Raw genomic sequence first — 22,833 nt, forward strand, 5'->3', positions numbered from 1 at the left:
TCTGCAAAATGTACTTGTCCTTTTAAAGGGAGGGGAATTTTTACAGGCCGTTTGTGAATGGCTATTTATCACAGCTATCAGGGAATGCGCAGGCACCGATGGACTATAAAAATCTGGAGAATTTGGCATCATTATCCCAACAGTGAGAAAGCATGAACCTGTATTTCAGAAGATACTCCCGTTTCTCCTATAATCAAAATGTACATTAGAATTATCTGGTGTCTGAGCACACAAGCCCCTGCAACAATAGTCACGTTAACAATAATGAGGTATTTGAAGATGAAGGGAAAGATCTTGAAATAACCTTAATCAAATCGCTGAGAGATTGTTCTTAAGGACTTCAGCCCTTCTCTCACCTTCCTCCAAGTTGTGTAAATTTTAAGAAGTAGATTAAACACTGTGTATTGCACCACATCCAATGTTTTGTTTTTACATGCTTTCAGACGACACGTTAGATAGACATCAGTAGATTTTTTTAATAATACTGACTTTGCAAGACATCTGCGTCTTTTGATCAACAGAACTGCTTTTCTTGTGTTTGTTGTTATTTCGGGTGTCTTTCTGTTTATTGGTTATTTGAGGAATTGCCGAATTAACAATCAGTCTCGAACACACAGGTTGACCAGTGTTTGTTTAGAGCAGGGTCTTCAGCAGGAGCGAATTGATCCACAGCCATACTGAAGAGGGTCTGCTAATTATGTTACATTTTATTCAAAAAAACGAAATTAAAGGGATACTCCATCCCAAAATGAATTTTTTGTCATTAATCACTTACCCCCATGTCGTTCCAAACCCCGTAAAGGCTTTGTTTTTGTCTTCGGAACACAATTTAAGATATTTTGGATGAAAACCGGTAGGCTTGAGACGGTCCCATACACTGCCAATAAATAACAGTGTCAAGGTCCAGGAAAGTATGTAAAGCATTGTCAGAATAGTCCATCTGCCATCATTGATTCAACTGTAACGTTATGAAGCGACGAGAATACCTTTTGTACACATTGCCAAAATGGCGCTATGTTTATTTGGAGAGACATTGTTGAATAAAGTCATTATTTTAGTTTTCTTTGTGTACAAAAAAGTATTCTCATTGCTTCATAACGTTACGTTTGAATCTTTACGGACTATTCTGACGATGCTTTTTCATACTTTCCTGGACCTTGACACTGTTATTTATTTGACATTCTATGGGACAAGCCTACCAGTTTTCATCCAAAACATCTTGATTTGTGTTCCGAACACGAATGAAGCTTTTATGGGTTTGGAACGAAATAATAAAAAAAACCCTGAAAAATCTGACTCCAAACTTTTGATAGGTATCATAAATTATGAAAATGCATTAATATGATGCTCTAAACTTGATGTTATAGGCCAGGCTGATCATCAGTTTTATATAATAAAATGTAACATCGCTTTATTTACCAAAGGGTACTTGGTAAGAAAACAATTAGTTTTGAGAGGCTGTGTTTCTGTATATACTCTATATACTGTGTCATTTGTCAAGCAGTCTATTAGCTTGCTGCCTTAAAACAGATTTGTGTTTATCACCATTTTACAATGGCTTTGTATTGTATGCATTTCATCCAGTCAGAATTTTAATTGGACCCGTCCATTTTATATTGTTAATAAAACATAATATAAAAGAGATTATTAATGACGTCATTCATGACTAATTTTTCTTTATGCCTGTATTTAAAGTCATGATCCACTTATACCCACAGGACATTGCCGATCCATTCTTTGCCTACTGCAAGCAGCATGCAGACCGCTTTGACAGGAAATGGAAAAGGAAGAATTACCTGGCCCTGCAGTCCTACTGCAAAGTGTCTTTGCAGGAAAGGGAGAAGCAGCTCACACCTGAATCTCAGGTCCGCTTTACTCTGAGGCAGACATTGCCTTCCATACATCAGACAGTCAAGATCAGTCATCATTAGTTTTTGAATGCCTGTGATTTTCCCAACCTCTAGGCTCGAATAACCACGCGGCTTCAGCAGTACAGAGCGAAAGCAGAGCTGTCTCGAAACACTCGGCCGCAGGCGTGGGTGCCCCGAGAGAAGCTTCCCCGGCCGCTCACCTCTAGTGCTTCAGCCATCCGTAAGCTGATGCGTAAAGCCGAGCTCATGGGTATCAGCACAGACATCTTCCCTGTGGACACATCCGATACCAGCGCAAGCGTGGACGGACGGCGTAAACATAAGCAGCCTGCCCTCACGGCAGACTTCGTTAACTACTACCTAGGTAGGTGGTTTGGAACAGTACTCAAATTTCACAGTTCTGTATTCCAATTTTGGTACCACAGCGAAACCTAGTTTAACTAATATAAAGTAGTTCACACAAAACATATGACAGAAATGTACTAATGTAAAAACACTGCAGTCTTCACTATATAGATGAATGCTTTTTTAAACAAACATTATTCGGTCAGCAGCGCGGAGTGATTTTCTCTTTGTCTTTTGTTGCTTGATTATCATTTATTATACAGACAGCAGCAGCTACATTATGGCCTAATGCACACATCCAATGTACTGATACACATGGGGATTCTTTCTCAACTATTGACTTTCACTTTAAAAAAATAAACTACATTGTTTGAGGATACCTGCAAAGAGGAGCATTTTGTTATAGTTTATTGTGTGTGTGTGTGTGTTTGTTCAAGCATATAAAGATGTGAAAGAGAACTCTTATTTGTCACAGCTCTCTTTTGCTCCTTTTTGCACTTGAAATATTTAAAATCACTTGAAAGATTAAATTTGGCAAGACTTAAAAACATGTCACAATTTTGTCAGCTGTCCACAGTGTCTTTGACGCTGGTAACACATCAGGTCTACGAGATATTTTTTGAGGTTCAGCATTTATCTACCCAGTTATAATAATATGTTTTGCTGCTGTTTTTTTATTTTATTTTTTTGGCTAAAACAAGCATTGATGGATTTGTAGCACATGACTTACTGTCCCTAACATACATGAATCTGCCTGAAACAGAACAGCAGGCAGTTCAGACAGTGAGCGCAAGACATGCATCCCGCTCTGTAGCCTTGCAGCTAGGCACATGCCCTCCAAATGAGTGATGTAAAGAGCAGATGTGTGGAGTAACCTTGGGCACACACTCCATTAGGTTCCAGCAGGAGGCCTTATCCTCTATCAGCACACTTTTTCTCTTAACATTGCTCTTTTTTTTGTACTTTCTCCCTCAATCTTCCTTTGATATACTTTTTTCTGTACTCTGATAGCAATCTCAGTATCGATTTGTTTGTGTCTGTTGGTATTCAGAGCGGAACATGAGGATGATTCAGATCCAGGATAATATCGTGGAGCAGAAGAACCTTAAAGACAAGCTGGAGAGTGAGCAGGAGAAACTGCACGTGGAGTACAACAAGGTCCGTCTACTGTTGACACTCCAGGCTCTCACTAGCATCTGTTTAGTACAATAGCTCTTGTCCGTAGTCGCACATTTGTTTTGGCCATTGGTGCTTAAGCAGAGGCACACACACCAGAAAATAATGCTGGAATATTAATCCAAGAAGCATGTGAAAAAAAGCTCCTGAACAGCTACTAAATAATACCAATTATTATTTACTATTCAACTGTGAAAGTCTCCTTTCAAGCTACTTTGTTAAACCAACTGCAGAGAAGAAAAAAAAAAGCAGGAATCTTGTATAACGCATGGTTATTTTTGTTAGCAAAAAATTAGATAATGAAAACTAGAAGTGAATATATTTGCTAACTAAAAATTTTACAGAAGACTGAAAATGAAAGTGAAGTTACAAATGGAAATGGTAACGGTGTCATTTTAGTATTATTTGTATATTATTGTAGTATTTATCAATAATTTGAATTAATAATTTGACACTTGTTTTTAATTTTCATTTTAACTTTAATTGAAATTTTAGTTTTTTTTTTTAAACAAAAACATTGAACAATTAACAAAAGCAAAAAAAACACTGATCTTCCACTGATGCAAAAAAGAAAGAGTATGAAGAAAGGAAATTTAAAAACATGGTGCAAACCAACCAACTAAAGTTCCAAAAAAAACTAACCATAAAAATACAAATATATCTATGAACAATTAAACTAACAAAAATGTAAATGCTAATTAAAAAAAAAAAAAAAAAAAAAAAAAAAATATATGTATGTATGTATGTATGTATGTATGTATGTATGTATATATATATATATATATATATATATATATATATATATATATATATATATATTAGGGGTGTAACGATACGCGTATTCGTATTGAACCGTTCGGTACGACGCTTTCGGTTCGGTACGAGGTACGCATTATGTATACCGAACGGTTCGTTGGAGTAATTAATTATATTTGAAAAAAAAAAAAAAGAGAGAGAGAGAGAAATATAATGATAGGCGTTCAACAAGGTAGCCCAATAACCCAAACAACGTAACAGGCAACGCCCCTGACACTCCCGAAGAAGAAAAAAACACCATCTTATATGTTTATGTTAGGCTACTCAGCAGGCGCTCGCTCACTCAGTACGCGCTGAAGGCTCGTTGCAAAATAGCCAATGCGTTTAACAGACTAGAAATGAGAAGATCCTCCAATAACCAACAGGTCTGGTGTTTGGGTGCACTTTGGATTCCCTTTAAGCTATAATGGTGATGGCAAGAGAGTGGTGGATAAAAAAACAACGGTATGTCGCATCTGCAACATGACAGGGTACACCAGCGGGAATAAAAAAAAAAAAAAAAAAACACCAGCGGGAATATCTGGGATATATGCGTCAGTACTATCTGGGAAAAGACGAAAAAAAGGAGAAACATGCACGCAGCAAACTATCCCTGCATCATTTAGACACTATAGCTTACAGGGAATCCAACCCAAACACCAGACCTGTTGGTTATTTTAGGATCTTATATTTCTGGTCTGTTAAAGGCATTCGACATTTTGCAACGAGCCTTCAGCGCGTGCTGAGTGAGCGAGCGCCTTAGGGGCCGTTCACATATCGTGCCTAAAAACGCATGGAAAACGCTAAGCGCGTCTTTCTCCTCCTTTCCAAAGCGCTTGGGCAGAAGCGCTCATGAGGCGTCTGTCTTTGCTAAGCAACAATGACGTGCTCTCTCCATGAGACGCGGAAATTTCAGCGAAGGATAAATGGATTTGCAGCTTTAAAAATCGCTTGCAGTAGCTCTGCTACTAAATTTATTTCAAAATTGCAATCCATATACAACTATGATCAGCTGATCCTTCATCTTGGCTGAGCTCTCAACGTTGTTACGGGAAAGGATGAAGCTGATTGGTTAGTTCTTGTCACATGACCCGCGGTGCGCTTGCGGCATTCTGAAAAGTTGAGATGTTTTTACATTTTGCTGTATCTAAAACGTATCGAACCGAACCGAACCGAACCGTGACATCAGTGTATCGTATCGAACCGAACCGTGAATTTTGTGAACCGTTACACCCCTAATATATATATATATATATAATAGTAATAATAATAAATTACAATTACATGTTCAAAACCCCTGGTATAACAGCAACTAATGTTCTGTGCTGTTTTATTTATTTGCCTCTTACCCTAAATCCTCTTAAACATGATCTCGTGAAGCAGATTTGTGTAGATGGTGTTTTCTCATCTGGCCCAATGAGGAAAAAAGCGATGAAAGGGAGGAGAGAAAGTTGGAGTTAATGTGGCGTCCAGTCTTTCTGCACCACATGTATTAAGCGGTATTAATGGAGTGTGTGTTGTTAATTACGGCACTCAACATGCATTAGCACGACGTCGGCCTCAGAAAGAGATCCCGATGAAAATCAACATCTGTGGAAAGCTGACTGCTTATTCACAAAAGTTGTGTCTAAGGCAGGGCCTGAGTCATTTGGAAATTATGTCTAATAATCCTTAATTACATAGTATGCTACATAGTTGGTTTGATTGTTTGGTTTGATATTTTTAACATCGAATTTTTGATAACTGCAGTGCATTTGCGTCACCAATAAGAACAAGCTAATGTGTTAGGTGTTTATCACAGTAGCTAGGTGATGACTCCACAATACATTTTCTGTTACAGATATGAGTAATTTTATACAACAGTAATAGTATATCTCAATATATTGTTGTTTGTGCTTTTTATTTTTTATTATAACATAACCATGTAATATTTACAACATTTTTTGCATATGCCATTAAATATTCAACTAGAAACTGAAACATTTCCACCTCCAATGGAACACAACAGAACATATTTTAAACATTTTTTTTTTTTTTGTGTGTGTGTTTACAATGAAAGTAAATGGGGCCCAAAAAGCCCAGTTTTCTTAAAAATATCAGAAAAATGTAATGATAGAATCATATAATTTTTGGGTGAACTGTAGAAAGTGCCACTGTACATATAGGCTTGAGCTTTGTTATTAATACAATTTTTGTAAACACCATTAAAATGAATGATATGTAACTATATAAATAATTGCATTATAATGTGTTAGTCCCTATGAGCTGTCAGTATTAATCTGGAGTGTGTGCTAGAGAGGAGCCGGTTTTAAATGTTAGCTCAAGCTCCACGTGGAGCCTCATCTTCACAGACAGTGGCGATAAGGGGCGGCTCTCTGTAGTTTCATTTCACATACCCATAATAACCTTCCACTGTTTCCTCTCATCATCGTCTTTATCAAATGCCTGCATGACGCTTATCTACTTTCTTGAGCTGAGAGTGCCCCTAAACGGCAAAATGGCACAACTCTGTGTATGTGTGTGTGTTTGTGAAAGAGACAGATGCAGATGCAAGAAGTGCAATGCTGTATTTCGCATGGGTGGGTTTTGATGTGTAACATCTGATGTTTGCCTAAAATCAATCAGTCAATTTTGTAACACCCTGTAAGCGTATGCATGTATTGGCCATTCAGATTTGTGTACACCTTTAAATTTGTACACATTAGTCCGTCCGTGTGTGTGTGTGTGTGCTGATAGACTGAGCTGCCCGACTTGTCCTTCTCTTATCTTATCTCTCGCCTTGCTGCGGTTTTATCTGCCACAGCTGTGCGAGTCTCTGGAGGACCTGCAGAATGTCAATGGCCAGTTGAGGACCGAGGGCCAAGCCATATGGAGCATGATGGGGGGGATCCTTGGACAGGTATGGCTTACCTTCAACCGCCTCATCTTTTCTCTCCCCTTTCCATCTTCATTCTGTCTCTGTCCACCCCATCCCATCCTTGATCCAGCTGTACGCCTCATCTATCACAGCTCCAGTGAGCTTACAGCCCACCCTGATACAAACCGCTTCCTTCAAGCACACTGATTAGATTGGGATGGGCACATTTGTTACACTTTCATATTTCTGAATTCCACTTCAAACCCATGCAAATCAAGGTTTGTTTCTTCTTCTTCTTTTTTTTTTGTTTTTTAAGTTTACTGTAACTATTTCCTACACTCTCAGTAACCTTTAGATTGAAGATACTGTTTTTGTTACTTTAAGTCTTCTGTATGTAAATGCATACATAGTGTGTTGTTCAGAGAATTTGTCTCTATTTAATTTACATATATATATATTTGCATTTTTAAAGTGATTTTAATATCTTATAGTGGATAATAAATAAAACAATATTTTTTTTTAAATTGATTGATTTATTTGTTTTTGTTTATACTCTTTGAACAAGATTTTGTTCCCTGCCCCTTTTTAGTTAAACTACATACGCTAAATATTTATTTCAGCAACGACACATTAAATTGATCAAAATGGAAGTAAACAGTTACAATGGTACAACTGATTGTATTTATTTATTTTATACTGTTATAAATTTCAAATGCTAAACTAAAAAAATAAAATAAACAAAAACAAACATGATTTTAACAAAAATATTAAGCAGCACAACCTTTTCAGTATTTATAATAATACAAAATGTTTCTTGAGCAGCAAATCAGCTTATTTGAATGATTACTGAAGAATCATGTGGCACTGAAGACCGGAGTAATGGCCTATAAATTCACCTCAGAAAATGTATTCTCTTAACGTGAAAGCAGCTACTCTGAAATGACATGTAATAATTGGCTAATGTTTTCAGTTTAACTATTGGCAAAGTGCACTCCATCATTTGTGTTTGTGACATCAAAAGCATAGTCTTAGCCTCAGACGTCACGTCCATAGACCGTTGGCTGAAAGTCTAATGCATATGGAACAGAAAAAGTGGAAACACTTCAGGAGTTTTGAAGACGTCAATTTATTGGTTGAATTATACAGGATTTCCGTGAGACGTGTGTTGTATTGTTTAACGTTCTGCCTAGAAACAAAGATACCATGACGCCGAACCCCCTCACAAAAAAAAGACGCCGAACCCCCTCACAAAAAAAAGAAAGCTATCGTGTTTACAATGGTGGCAATGAGCACTTATCAGGATCAACTAAATGCTGGATTTTCAAAGTGTGTGAAATATTTAAAGTTCGTGGCATAGAATTTTTAACATACTGTAACGTCTGAGAGTTTTACACACCTGTCTATTATTATGGTGACATTTCCATGCCCCGAAACATGTCGGTCAAACGGCCTCATGGGCGTGGTCCAGTGTCACATGTGGTTGCCGCAACCCCCAACCGGGACACGTCAAAACAGTATATGTTGAGGGGCAAAGCATTTCCATCAGACACTTGAAACATTTGGCCAATCACAGCGCACTGGATAGCTGGACAATCACAGCACACCTCACTTTTCAGAACGATGAGCCTTGTAAAAATCTACGTGTTTCAGAAGGCGGGGTATAGAGGAGAAACAATAATGTACATTGTGGAAAATAATGGGTTTTTTAAAACCTTAAACCACAAAAACATTTATTACACCAAATACACAAAATAATGTTCTTTTTAGCAACATCATATGACACCTTTAATAGGCATTAATGTTGTAAATTTATGTCTGCAGAGTACATCTGGCTCGTGTTTTGAGAGCTTGTGCATTATAGCTAATTAACCTTTCTTTAATTAAGTGTCAAGTGATTTGAGTCGACATCTTTTTGGCTAATAGATATCTTTCACAGGTTTTCTCTGTGTTTTGGACATTTTGGGTACCGAGTCATGTCATGTGGATCTAGCGAGAGGAGCATATTGTTTGCAGAATTCGTTTTTGACTTCAAAGGGGAAAGAGAGCAAAATATCTTCTCCCAGGATTTTTTGCACCCGGGTAATGAGCTGTGATTGAAAGGAATCTAGATTGTAGGCAGCACCCCCACAGGGTAGACTGCGTTGAGGTAATTCTCTTCACTGTAATGGGCCTCTTGTTTGCGAAATTCTTTCATTTGCGCTAACTGATTGACCTGTCATCGGCCATGCACTCAGACCTGACTCTGTAGCTAAAAGCTGCAAACCTCTCCCCTGCTCACTATGGCAACCACATCACCAAAGTGCATCGCCATGGGTGATGGTCACTTAATGAGTGGGAAAATGTGAAGTCTGAAATGTTCTGTAGATCTCTCATTTTGTCTAAATAACAGTCTGTTCTTAGAATACCATTTAGCAGGATATGCGCAGAAACAAAAAATGTCTTTGGCAACAGCAACCGTGAAAGGAATTGTTAGGATTGTGGGTTTTAAAACAATCAAAAAGTTTGTCAAAAAGTTTATCCTCTTTGTCGGAGTGAAACATTGCTCAATTTCATGCATATTCTGCATGTGTAGAATTTGTGTAGTGGTAAAAAGCCCAAGCTGAAAGGCCAGAGACACACACTTACAGCATGGCTTCAGAGTGAGAGCTTGTCACTGAGGAGGTACGCCAGTCATCTGTGTTTTGTCACCTTTTTAATCAATATGTTACACCCAGGAAGAGTGAATTTGATGAGATGCCTGCCTGGAATAAAGAGGAGACTCCACAATTCCTTGTGATAACCTAAAACCGCAACAATCTGAACTGCCGCTTTCATCGTTATCTCACTTTTGAGATAGCGTCATTTAAAAGGCGCCCATTTGTATGCACCCATGCACACTTGTTTAAAACTTAATTTGCACTGAATAACCAGTTACCCGGCTTAGAGAGTGTGTAAGATGGTTAATTAAAAGGATCTCTTAAAATGTCCTCTTGGCAGATAAATGCCGCAATAATAGAGCGAGAAGGTAGAAGGAGGCGAGGAGAGCCGAGTGGTCTGGAAAAGAGTGAGCCATTGAATCTGCAATGATGGTCATAAATCACATAATTAGAAAACCCGCACCGCTCAAGTAGCAACATCAGTCAAGGAGCCCTGCTCCTTTGTGTCATCTATCTACTACATTTTCGTTCCCTATCAGTCATTGGCGTCTGCACATAACCCTCATATTATTGATGATCTCAGGAGAGGGTCTTGTCTCTCGTGCCACCCTGGATGAGGGAGGACTCTCACTAGTGCACTTTGAAAAGGGTATGAGAACGTCTTTTGTAGCAGAAGGATCTTATGACTGTTGCAAACTTGTATGCAGCAAGTAATTTGTTGTCATAAAATTATCTTCTAAATTTTAATAATACTATACCTTTTGTTGTTACCTTACAGCATTAAATTACAGAAAATTAATGTTGTTTTTGCTGATGGTATGATGCCTAATTGGACAATTTTCTCTTGTATGAGCAACACAATCTGTATCTTAGTTTTATTTCATTTTTTTTGCAAAGATTTTATACTTTTATGTCCTTTAGTTGCTTTAACAATGATATCAAACCCCTCTCGACCCCTCTCACAGTACCATTGGGATTCTTCACAATCTCTGCAAGACTGCAAAGTCTGCCTTGCTCCCTCAGCAGATGGCCAACCACCTGCTCAACTGTTTTGTGAGGTGTTTTTTTTTTTTTTTTTTTTTTTTGATCTTAGACAAACACCTTACTCCAAAAAATATTCCCACTGAAATAGTGTGGAGAGGCGGGACTGTCCACAGTAACCCAAAGCTTACCAGACGTCAGACCTGACATCTCCTGGCTCAGCTCTCCTGCCTGTTATAATGCCTGTGGTGCAGTCACCATGGGCAAACTGAACTGAGCTCACTCAGATTAGAAAGCCTCTGGAGAGAAGCTGCTATGTGTTGCTGTGCAACCAGATCCTATTAGATTTTTTTTTTTTTTTTTTTTTCAAATTAACCCAGATAGAAAAGATGAAGCTCAGATGTATAGACAGAAAATATAAAACTTTTTTTTTTTTTTTTTTTTTTCTGGCCACTATCCCCTCTCCAAACCCATCAAAGGATCTCTAGTAGTAACATTATTAGAAGCTTGTAATTGAACTTATTTACATTATATTACTGTTATAGATAACTCATAAAATGTGTTGCTTTGTGAAATGAAAATCACACAGTCACCTCCTCTAGGTGTCTGTAAGATCTAGCGCACCCTTTCTTTAATTTCCCTTTAGATATAAATGCAAAGTGATATTGTCACTAAAAATAAACATCAGTGTACTGGCTAAACTGTCAAGTGACTTTGTTTGGCCAAAAAAAAAAATCATATTGAGTTTATAGTGTATTTTTCCTTGTATTTGCACAATTAAAGGGGTGAGGGTGCTTTATGTGATGCATCATAACCATGATCAAAGCTATTAGCTTGATTAATTTGATTCATTTTGAGCATCACAGAGTGCTGTATCAAAATATATTCATAGAAAGTTGACTGGTAGGAAAAGGTTCACAAGCAACAGGGATGACCACAGCCTTGGGAAGATTGTTAGAAAAAAGCTGATTCAAGAACTTGGGAGAGCTTCACAAGAACTGGACTGAAGCTGGAGTCAGCACATCATGAGTCACCACACTCAGACATCTTCAGGAAAAGGGCTACACCTGTCACATTCCTAGAACCAAACTACAAAAAAAAAAAAAAAAACGTCAGAGGCATTTCACCTGGGGTCTGGAGTCTGGATGAAGACGGAGAGGCACAGAATCCAAGCTGCATGAAGTCCAGTGTGAAGTTTCCAAAGTCAGTGATGATTTGGGTGCTGTGACTTCTGCTGGTGTTGGTCCATTGTGTTTTATCAAGTCCAACGTCAATGCAGCCATCTACCAGGAGATTTTGGAGCACTTTATGCTTCCATCTGCTGACAAGCTTTATGGAGATGCTGATTTCATTTTGCAGCAGAACTTTAGCACCTGCCCACAGTGCCAAAACCACTTCCCAGTGGTTTGCTGACCATGATATAACTGTGCTTGATTGGCCATCCAACATGCCTGACTTGAACCTCACAGATAATTTATGAAGTATTGTGAAGAGGAAGATTAGTAACATCTGACAAACGATACAGAGAAGCTGAAGGCCACTATCAAAGCAACCTGGGCTTCAATAACACCTCAGCAGTGCCACAGGCTGATCGCCTCCATGCCACGCTGCATTGAAGCAGTAATTTGTGCAAAAGGAGCCACAACCAAGTATTGAGTGCATAATAAAACCTGCTTAAGAGATCTTAAACTTTTCTGTTTTTTAAATCTTTTTTTTTTCATTTATCTTTAAGAAAATATTAAATTTTTTTGACATACTTAAATTTTTATTTTCCTAAGCTGTAAGTCATAACCATCAGAATAAAAAAATAAAAATAATAATAATAAAAAAAAAACTCTTGAAATATTTCAGTTTGTGTGCAATGAATCTAGAATATAAGAATATATATATATATATATATATATATATATATATATATATATATATATATATATATATAATACATTTTTTTTTCAATTACAAGAATAAAAAAAACTTTTCCATAATATTCAAATTTTTTTTTAAATGCACCTGTAGAGGGGAAGACAGAAAATCCTTCACACAACATTGACATATATATATATATATATATATATATATATATATATATATATATATATATATATATATATATATATATATATAATAAACAAGCAAACATTTTCAAAATGCTTAGGGGACAAAATATTTTTGATTGAACAGTAATGATGTAAATCGAAAATGTTGTTCTTGCTCTGAGCACTTTTTTGTTTCTCTTAATTTAATCTTTTTTCGAGGGGTATCTCCATTTGCATTCCAAGATCACATCAACTGTATAGCACTGCCCTGAAAAAAAAAAAAGAAGGTCTAGTTTAATATTATGCTTTTTGTTTGTTAATAAATAATTTTCAGATGTAGTGAATTTCAGTGCTCTGCTTTATTTACAGAAACTGAACTCTCCTGCTGTTCTGAAAGCTCCCAAAGAGAGAAAGCCGAGCAAGAAAGAGGGAGGTTCTCCAGGGAAGGCATCAAACCTCCCAGCTATGCTCTACAGGTTAGCTTGCAGCCGTTAAAGGGTGCCAGCACTGTGCCCGGCATCAGTCATGACATGGCCTAGAGTTCATAAATGATTCACTGAAAGAGAGAAAAATGTGCAAAAAGATACCTTTCCTTAAAAATTAATAAAAAAATTTGTAAATGTGGTTGTGTACTGTAAATAAGAAACAATGTTGTGTTCTGTGCAGCTGTGGGATCTGTAAGAAAAACCAAGACCAGCATCTTTTATTGCTGTGTGACACCTGTAAGCTGCATTACCACCTGGGCTGTCTGGACCCGCCTCTCACACGCATGCCGAAGAAGACCAAAAACAGCTACTGGTGAGATCACGAATGGCAGATGGAATTAAAATGTGGTCAAACTAACTTCTGGAAGTGCTGACATTTCTTGAGCAGGGTTGCTAATATTCATGACCAGCTTATAATTGTAAAAAGGTAACACTTAAACTAAGTTAATAAAAACACGAAAATTAAAGACTCATTTGTAAAAAATATTTAGAAAATATTGAATTATTTACTTGCTTGTCATTAGAAAACACAAACCAACATCAGAAATCAAATTACTAAAATATCAATTGTTGAAATATTAGCTTCAAATCTTCATCTCACCCAATTTTAGGAATCCCTGCTCATGATGAAACAACTAAACGATTTATAAGCAATTCTTTTTTTTTTTTTTTATGAGCTTTTAGTGTAGCAAAAAATTTTATCCAATTGCATGCTAATAAATAAATCAGATTTATATGTGGGTCAGGGAGCATGATTAATTGCAGGAATTGTATCACATTTTGTGTTATAATTAATTACTAAATTAACAAGTTCACAGCTCTATTTTTTTTAAGTATCTATAGCAAAATATAGATGCTGTTTCAAATGCTAAGTGCAGTATTCCACTTGCAGTGCTTCATGTTCACTTTCATAAGGTAATACTAACTGTCACTTTGAAAATGTATGTGGAGCTTCACGGTTGCGCGTGGTGAGCGTTTGTGTTTTGTTTATTTGTCACACTGAGCCCAATGCTTTCACTGCTGATTCAATTAATTCATTAAATCCATGAATAAGAAAGTGCTGGATGGAAATTAGAAAGCATTTGAAAGATAAAATTGTCGGGGGAGGGGCCCAAAACACACCTAATTACTGGCAACTGCCTGCCCCTGAGTCGGTAATACTGCACATTGAATACGACACATCTGCTTCCGATAAAAGCCACTCTCTCATCCCAAAGATTTCTCCATATTGACAAATCAATAAGGTCAAATGAAGGCAAAGTAATTCCTGACTCCTTTGTCTTTATCTCTCTTTTACGCTTCCTTTCCCAGGCAGTGCTCTGAGTGCGACCAGGCCAGCAGTGATGAGGCTGACTTCGCCATGGAGACGTTACCAGATGGAACCAAAAGGTCCAGGAGGCAGATCAAGGGGCCAATCAAATTTATCCCTCAAGAAATGAGCCCAGAGCCCAAGAAGCTTCAAGTGAGAGGGACTGTGAGTATGAGTGTATCATAATGGTTCACTAATGACAAACTTGAAAACTTCAAAAATACTTGAAAGAAGGCTCCTAATACCCCTTTTCCACCAACACAAAGTCAGCGCTGGTGTCAATTCTGCTGCGTTTCACAGATTTCTACTAATGATAAAGGTAGTTTTCTAACCAAGAACCACTAGTGCATCACATAATCAGTTATGTGTTCGTTCAGCTCTTAAGTCAGTGAAAACATGGCTGAGAGAAACCTACAACTCTTTTGGAAAATGTTGTTGGAAAATGGGAATTATTTGGTTCAAGGGACTCAGTCTACTAGTGCATTTTAAGTTTCGTCTAGCTTTCTCTGATTGGTGGTTTAACTCTAGTTTTTGTCTTAGGTGAAACTTTCATTCACTGATTTGAAATGGATTCTTTGCTCCTCATATCACTTAAAGTAGATATTTGACTTGTTCTTTAGTCTCTTGAGCTTTTGCAGAGGTTATCGGTGAAGGTCACAAAAGCTAGCATTATTGATTACTTTGAAATGGACAACCGAAACACTTTATCATCTTTAATTACTTAATAAAATCACCTTGAAACTGCTACAGCCGTAATTAAGCCATCAGTAAAAAAAAAAAAAACACTGGAACTGCTCCCTAGCGTTTCAGTTTTAATGGAACATTAGCATTTAGAATTGTTTCTAAGATGTCTTGCTGACTACTCCATACAAAGGCAGGTCCTATGGAAGATAGCTCAGCCTCAGAAGGGAATGATTTGGAACACTCTTTAACACTTTACTGTGTTATGTCTTGCTTGCCTTAAAATTATTCAAATACATTAGACATTAGCATGTTGCTAAACTGACAGCAGGATATTAAAGACTGGTATAGGTATCAAGATTTACCAAGTTCACTCAATGGGAGGAAGTGTAACACACATTTTGGCAGAATAAGTCCCACCATAAATAAAAGAGCCAGATGCCAATAGGTAAGGTCATTGCTTCATTGCAGCTGCTATTAGAAGTTCCTGGTTTCCATAGAAACAGTCTGAGTTTTTAGACGCACACTGGACTGAACAAGCAAGTATAGACTTTTTAAATGATATCTGAGAATAAATAAAAAATGTTTAATTCTCCATGCATCCAGAAATTTTGCATGAGGGATAAAGATTCCCCCCCTCAGATTTCACAACGGGTTCAAGTTGGTCTCACATATTTGTAGCACTGACCAACGGAAAACTGCTGTATGAGCTGTTCTTCACACATCGCTACACAATAATAGACAATAGACTTTTTTGCCAAGTGTGTATTATTGTTAGCTCGCCTTTGATGTCTTAAAATACTGCCTTTGTAGGCAGCTCACTGTTAACAGAGTGAATATTTTGTCTGTTAAATGATCAGACTTGTACATGCACTACCTCTAGCTGTTGAGGCAGAGTGCCACATTGAAGTGTGAGGGTAGGTGTGTGTGTGTCTTCTCAGACTTGAGATAGGGCTTGTCTTTCAGGCTCTCCATGGCTTCCACTTATCACTGTCCAGCATTCTCTGATCCTGCGATAGCACTCCGGCAGCCCGGCTCCCTTAAGGAAGACAAAAGATATGCATCAGAGAAAAGACATGCTCTCCTGGCCTCCTTCATTTAGTCTTTTTCATCCTTTTGTTTTAAAGCTTAGTCAATAAACCTTTCCCTGACAGTTTTTTTTTTTTTTTTTTTTTATCGAATTAGAAAGTAAGGAACAAGTTTAGATTGCTTCTGCAGCACTGCAGCCACTCACCTTGGCTGCTAAAATAGCTCACACAAAGGTAAAAGGAATGACTTCAGGGTGAGATTTTGTTTTCTGTATTTACGTGTGAGTGTGGGCTTGGGTATACCAGGAAGGGTTAATTTGTTTTCCCTTTAGTCTATGAGACGCGTGCCCAGAAGTCAGGCGAAGGCTTCAGTGGAGAGCAGCTGGATTTAAAGGCTTTAATTTTTCTCTCTCTTCTGTAGCTCCGGCTAAACTCTACCAGATAAAGCTGAAGGAGCTCTGCTTTGCATTTTTAATGCCCTTAACCAGCCGATGTGGCGGTGGCAAGCCCTTGTAAAGCTTTGTTCTGATTTATCACGGCCAGCTAATCGACCCCCCGCCATCCCTCTGTTCAGAAGCCAGTGGTGTTCGGCTTCACTAATGTGCCGCACTTTTCTGCGGCCGCTGAATACCGGCCCTCCTGCACAACTGAAATGGCTCTCATGAATGACACACACTGAGATTTTTTCTAGACTCTGTCATTGGCAAGACTGAGGGCATTGGAAATCTTTTTTTTGTAAGTATTAAACTATTGATGCATAACTCACCATTGGTGATACAGTCATGCATGATACTTCAAGTTTTGGTGTACTTAAAAGAGAGGTGTACTATTACTTTTCTAAGCAATCAGAATTTATTTTATTTTACTTTTTATTATTTGTATGTTTTCATCTTTTGCCTCTGTGCTCTTTAGGCCAACTAGTCCTATAGGTTTTTGTTTTTTGTAGCAAACTATTTTTTGTCTGATGAATCACCTTATAATTTACTTGCATATCCTGGATTTTAAGCCATTAGTCCTTTTTGACTTACCGCAGTAGGCTACTCTGTTACTCTCCCTATGTATGCACCAATAGTTTTTCCAATCATGTGGGAACTGATTCAGTGTTTTTAAAGATGCAACATTGCAAGATCCTTAATTAAAAAGCAGGGTTTTTTTAAAAAGCAGAGTCGTCTTGACTGTCCTTCTCCAAGTGTAGATTACTGTTTACGTCAGTCCTTCACAACGTTTACAGTTCTTTACCGTTACATGGAGGATCTCTGTGTGGAGGACCACTGATCTATCCTTTAATAGATTACCTTAATCAAGTCTGCCATAATAAAGGAATAATGAAATAAATGAGTGCCTTTGTTTGGTGCCACCATCGAGGGAGAAGTGGCAGTGGCATTTAAGTGCCAGTTGGCAGTGTGGAAGCAGTTAGCATTTATAATGATAAGTGTTCCATCTGCTGTGTGGTGGCAAGCCAAAGGCGACAGATGGAATTGTTTTCACAATCTGTTTAAATATGTTGTCGTTTTTTTTTTCTTTTCTTTTTAAAAAGACCCAGCTTGGCACACTCATGTGCCTGTTCGTATCAAGGTGGAGACGTTTGATTCGACTCGTGCAACGCTGCTGTTGTTTTTTTTTCTTGTGTTTATCAGCCACTGATGGAGATGAAGAGTTGATCTGCCGATGGTAGACACGAAAAACTGTACAAAAAATGTCTCTAAGTGAACAGGAGAGGACTCGGTGGAGAATGAGTTTGGATACTCAATTTTGGATCATGGCACACACAAAAATCCAATTTAAGAGCCAGGATTGACCCAATTGCGGAATGGCCTTATATCTGGATAGAGAGGGGAATGGGTTGGGGCTCCGGTCTGGGCTCTAAACAAAGGGATTGAATCCCTCTATGACACACAAGGGAGAGCCGGAATGAATGAGAGATTTGGATTAGAGAGGAGCACCACTGTTTGACATCTGTAGCTGCTACAGTGAGCCGCAAGTCACCAGCTGCTCTGCGGGAGCTGTTTACTCGAGGAGAGCGAACTTTGTTCTGTTCAGCTTACTGCCACATGGCTTGAACAACATCACATCGCAATCCAACTCAGCAGCTTTTCAGATTTCATTTTACTTTCATACTTTTTTTTTTTTTTTTTTCTTGTAATGAAGCCCTGAAGCGCAAAGTTAAGGACTTTTGGAAACATTTATAATTCATTATATCAGCTTATCAGTTATTTTACTTTGACCTACGTCTGGATATGCCTTCTTCCCTACTATAAAAGTGTGTTAGAATTTGTAATATTGATAAAAACCCATAATGCAACAGACTACATACTTATTTAAATTGCAGCTTTTGATTAGATTTTTACGATTTGATAAGATATTTCAAACACTGTTATTTCAGATTTTTTAGCCACTGTTATTTTGATTGATAATGCAGTCCCTTCCTTTACATTAATGTTGTATTATTTATTTATTTATTTATTTATTTATTTATATATTTTTTTGTCAGCTAATGAACCCCTGCAGTTTCCTCATTTAATGAACCTGTTCTGCATCATTATTATTGGCACGAGGCAGCACAAAAGAACTAAATAGTTCATGCAAGCTCGTATCACATGGCACTGCACAGTTACGCCTGTCATTTTATTTTTCTTGTGGAAAATAACTTGCATAACCATTACGTAAGATCTCCTTATTATATTACTGACCAGCTAGACATTTGTAGATTGTCTTATAAATCTTAATTTAAACATTATGTATAAGATTTTACTGACATTCTAAAATGGCGGATAATTATTATTATTATTTTTTTTAATGGCAATGAATTTCCAAAAATAATGGAAACAATAATAGGAAACGATGTTAAGTAAAGTAAAAAAAACAACTGACTTGTTTCTCAGTCGATTTTTAAGTGAAAATCCATTTGAATTGATTATTTTAAATTATTTTAAATACCCAATTCAAATTCCGATCAGAAGAATTCTTCAGAATTAAAAAACCATCTTAAATACAATAATCTGACTGCGTTGTTCAGTGTGCTGTATTATGACCAAGTTCTATTTTCCCTTTGACCAGAGAACCAGAGGCCAGAAGAGGAAGAGAATGTCCATCTGCGAAGAGGAGAAGATCGAGGTGAGCTTTCACTTCCTCGCCCTGCACTCCTTCATCTCCTTCATCTACCTCTAATATTTAGAGAGCGTGATGAAAGAAGACAGCTTGTGTATGTTTACACAGCAATCTCAGCCCTCTCCACTCTCCAGCTTCATTCAAACACACACACACACACGGCGGTCGTCTCTAATAGCTTGCGTTTCCATAGGAACCGTCACCGCGGGAGCGCAGACAGAGGCAGTCGACTCTGCAGAAAAAGCCCAAAGCTGATGACACGCGGACCGAGTGCACCACTTGCAAGGGCCCTGGTGACAATGAAAACCTAGTGAGGTGGGTAAAGCTTGTGCGATGCAGGATTCTGAAGCATCTGCGCACGCAAGAGTATTTGATCTGGCTGGGGTGGGGTGGTGGGGGATATATTCACCTCGTGATTAAAGTTCAGGCTTCATTATAAAGACTCTGCCATGCATGTGTATGTGGGAGGTAGCGCTGGCTCCACAGGGCCTTCTCTATTTGGCTGCCGCATGTATTTGCTCACTTGGTTTGGCAGTAATGAGCTGTCTGATTTACTGTCACCACTTGGCCTCCGGTATGAGGTTGCGGTTCCTCCGAACAGGATTATTTTAACGTAACCGTCAGATCCAGATCAATTATCCTGTCTTTTCAACACCTCCTCGTCATGCTTTTTTAATGCCGCAACCTTGTTATGTTTTGCCAAAAAAAAATATGCAAGCATGACTAAGAGACTTTTAATTGACGCTCTCATAATAGACATGCCAAACAGTCGCCACTTCCGTCACATCACGATTTGACATAAAGCTGTTTCGGGGTAATTGGAAAGTGGCCTGTCAAAAGTGCTTCAAATGCTTTTACAATGCAAAGTAGGAGATGTGCAATGTTTTGTACCGTCATGCAAAGCGGCTTGTTTGGGTTCGCTGCCGTTTGGCCTCAGATGTGGTGTGGGGTGTGTTGCCCTGACTCTTTCTATCTTTGCCTTGAACAGGTTGTGAGAGCCGGGCACCACCTCCTTCCCTAGAAAAGGACAGATGAGAGAGAGACAGGGAGAGAGAGAGAGAGAGAGGGAAATTAACTCGTTTGAAGAGCGGCGTTGGGGTCAGGGAGGAGTCGCAGATGGCCGCCTCCGACCGTCACCTTCGACCGTCCCTTCTGCCCAAAGCGGACCGTGCCATGGACTTGATCATGGTTAAACGACGGTCCAGCGAACATTTTCTGAAAGAACGAAAAGACTATCATATGTGGACTAACATGAAATTGAATCAGTTTGCACTGGGAGGGAGACATCAACCCTCATTGGACACTATAAAAGGACTTTATATGGACAGAATACTCAGTTAGCCAGTTTGGAGCCACATACTCATCCATAGGGTTGTTATTTGTGGAATACACGAAGCGTGATGCTGGTTTTGGGCCTTTTGCTCTGTGGATAAAGCCAGATTCCGGGCTGTTTCACCATCTTTGTAAGGGTTTTGCTGTCATCTGGCCCTCTTTGTGCCTCCTGGACTCTTTTTTTGCTCTCGCTTTTCCATTGGCTCTAAAACCGTGCACCCCTCGTTCGATCAGCTGTGTTTATTGGGTCAGATGTGCTTCTGAAAGCTAATTGTGTCTTCTGTCTAGCTTCTTATGATGAATGTTTTTGTTTCTTGACTCTGCTCTATTTGGCCTGTGATATGTGAATTATATGGTTAAAAGTGATTTGATGATAGAAGTTAGAATCAATAGAATAGTTTTTTAAAGCATTTACATTTTTTACTAGTTGTGGTAGCGTAATATAGCTCAATATGATAATATGCATACTTAAACTTATAGTTATTCCCTTTGTACCATATTACTGATATGGGGTGAATCTCACAAAAACATATCCATGTATATTTCAAAAATTTTTTTTTTATATTTTGACATTAATTTTATGATATTTAAGCAGGTTTTCCATCTCTGCATTTTATTATATTTATTTTACTTACTTTTTTTATACAATATGCAATGCAATAGTTTTTACTTTATTACTGTACCTTTATTTACTTTTTGATATATGGATGTTTTACAATTTAAATAATTATTATTTTTGCCTTATGTTAATGTCAATTGGAAGAAATAATGTATACAAATTGTCATGAAACTTTTTATGTTTAATTTTGATGTCACTAATATTATACATAATATTGCGTTGTGAACGTAGGCTGTATTGGTGTTTTGGCTTGCATCTGCTTTGACAGTCTTGCTGTTTTATGCTGTGCAATGGCAAAAATAAATCCTAACACACTGAAAAAGGCTACATTCCCAAACCCTGCATCCCATTCCCTAGTTTCACAGTATATTGCACTAATGACAGTGTAGCTACTTGATTCCTAGCAGGATGGCTGAAAGGGGACATGAGGCCCTAAGTTCCCACTTTGATGGTATCCTGTGGTTTCTATCTTAATACCATTGGGAACAGCCTCATGCCTTCTCAAACTGCTTATTTGCACCGGACCAGACACAACACTTCCTTCCCTGGGATTTACACATCTTTCTCTCTCTGGATGTCTTCAGCTGCCCTTTAACCTCTCACCCCACGGTATCTTCAGCCACAGCTTTATCTCTCTCTTCTACAGCTGTCTAACCTAGCTCACAGCTTACTGTGTGTGTAAGTGTTTGTCTGGGTACATACTGCATCTGCTTTGCCGAGATAATGCTGCAAGATGGAGCCTTTTAGATTACAGTTTGCCTGTTATGTCATGTGATGTCAGTTTAGCGAAGTATTGAGCTCTTTTTGTGTGTTTTATTTTTAATTTTTTCAGTCATAAGCCGTGCTGCAGTATTTTATTTTTTATTTTTTTTGGAATTGAAAAGTTTATCTGTACTTGAATTATTATTATTTTTTTCCGTACTTGATGTATTTAATGTAAATATTTGACATGGTAATTTATTTCTTAGACATTCCCCACAGTTAATGTGTTAATGTGACTTGAGCAGAGATTATGGCATTGAATTGGTGACTGTTCGTGTCTTGTGTATATGCAGTGATTTTGTTACCAGGCATCATTTCACGCAAGTGTGGTCTTGGGACAAAGTCCTTGCTTCATGCGAGCCTTAATAAACTTTTTCACCACATTGCCATAATGATGAATGAGTCTCAGTTAGCCCGGCTAATGAATTGTGCAGGTTGTCTGTTGTTTATCACTAGAGAAGTGTCTGGTTCTGCCAGTCTTCATTGGCATCAAGTCTAGTCCGATCTTCAGCTTATTCTGACCAGAACTGCCCATTATTAGGCAGAAACCCATTGTTTAAATTTCTATAGTATAGAAAACATATTACAACAAATAATATAATGTATCTAACAACTATATTATACCCATTACCTTCCTCTTAAAAATAAATGCATTGTGTTCTTGTAGCTCAAGTGGTAGAGCATTGTGTTAACAAACACAAGGTTAGGGGTTCGAATCCCAGAGAACACATGTTAGGAGAAAATTGTTAGCTTGAATGCAGTGTAAGTCGCTTTGGATAAAAGCGTCAGCTAAATATATAAAAAATCGAATA

At 38.0% G+C, this 22,833-nt stretch overlaps 1 protein-coding gene across 2 annotated transcripts in view; it reads left to right on the top strand.

Annotated features, from left to right (window-relative positions):
- The window catches only part of LOC113091751 (PHD finger protein 14-like), an 84,218-nt gene that overhangs the window by 19,693 nt on the left and 41,692 nt on the right, over positions 1-22,833 (top strand). The window contains exons 8-17 of one of the 2 annotated variants that reach the window (XM_026257381.1): positions 1,719-1,865; positions 1,965-2,235; positions 3,268-3,374; positions 6,991-7,086; positions 13,067-13,173; positions 13,364-13,495; positions 14,494-14,656; positions 19,258-19,314; positions 19,502-19,623; positions 20,297-21,192. In XM_026257381.1, coding sequence (XP_026113166.1) covers positions 1,719-1,865; positions 1,965-2,235; positions 3,268-3,374; positions 6,991-7,086; positions 13,067-13,173; positions 13,364-13,495; positions 14,494-14,656; positions 19,258-19,314; positions 19,502-19,623; positions 20,297-20,303 — 1,209 coding nt within the window. In that variant the 3' untranslated portion in view covers positions 20,304-21,192. Of the gene's footprint in view, positions 1-1,718; positions 1,866-1,964; positions 2,236-3,267; positions 3,375-6,990; positions 7,087-13,066; positions 13,174-13,363; positions 13,496-14,493; positions 14,657-19,257; positions 19,315-19,501; positions 19,624-20,296; positions 21,193-22,833 lie in introns of those variants that run through there. The other variant, XM_026257380.1, reaches the window with a different exon arrangement.

The sequence above is a fragment of the Carassius auratus genome, unplaced genomic scaffold, assembly GCF_003368295.1.
Source record: "Carassius auratus strain Wakin unplaced genomic scaffold, ASM336829v1 scaf_tig00214282, whole genome shotgun sequence".
NCBI classification, from domain to species: domain Eukaryota; kingdom Metazoa; phylum Chordata; class Actinopteri; order Cypriniformes; family Cyprinidae; genus Carassius; species Carassius auratus.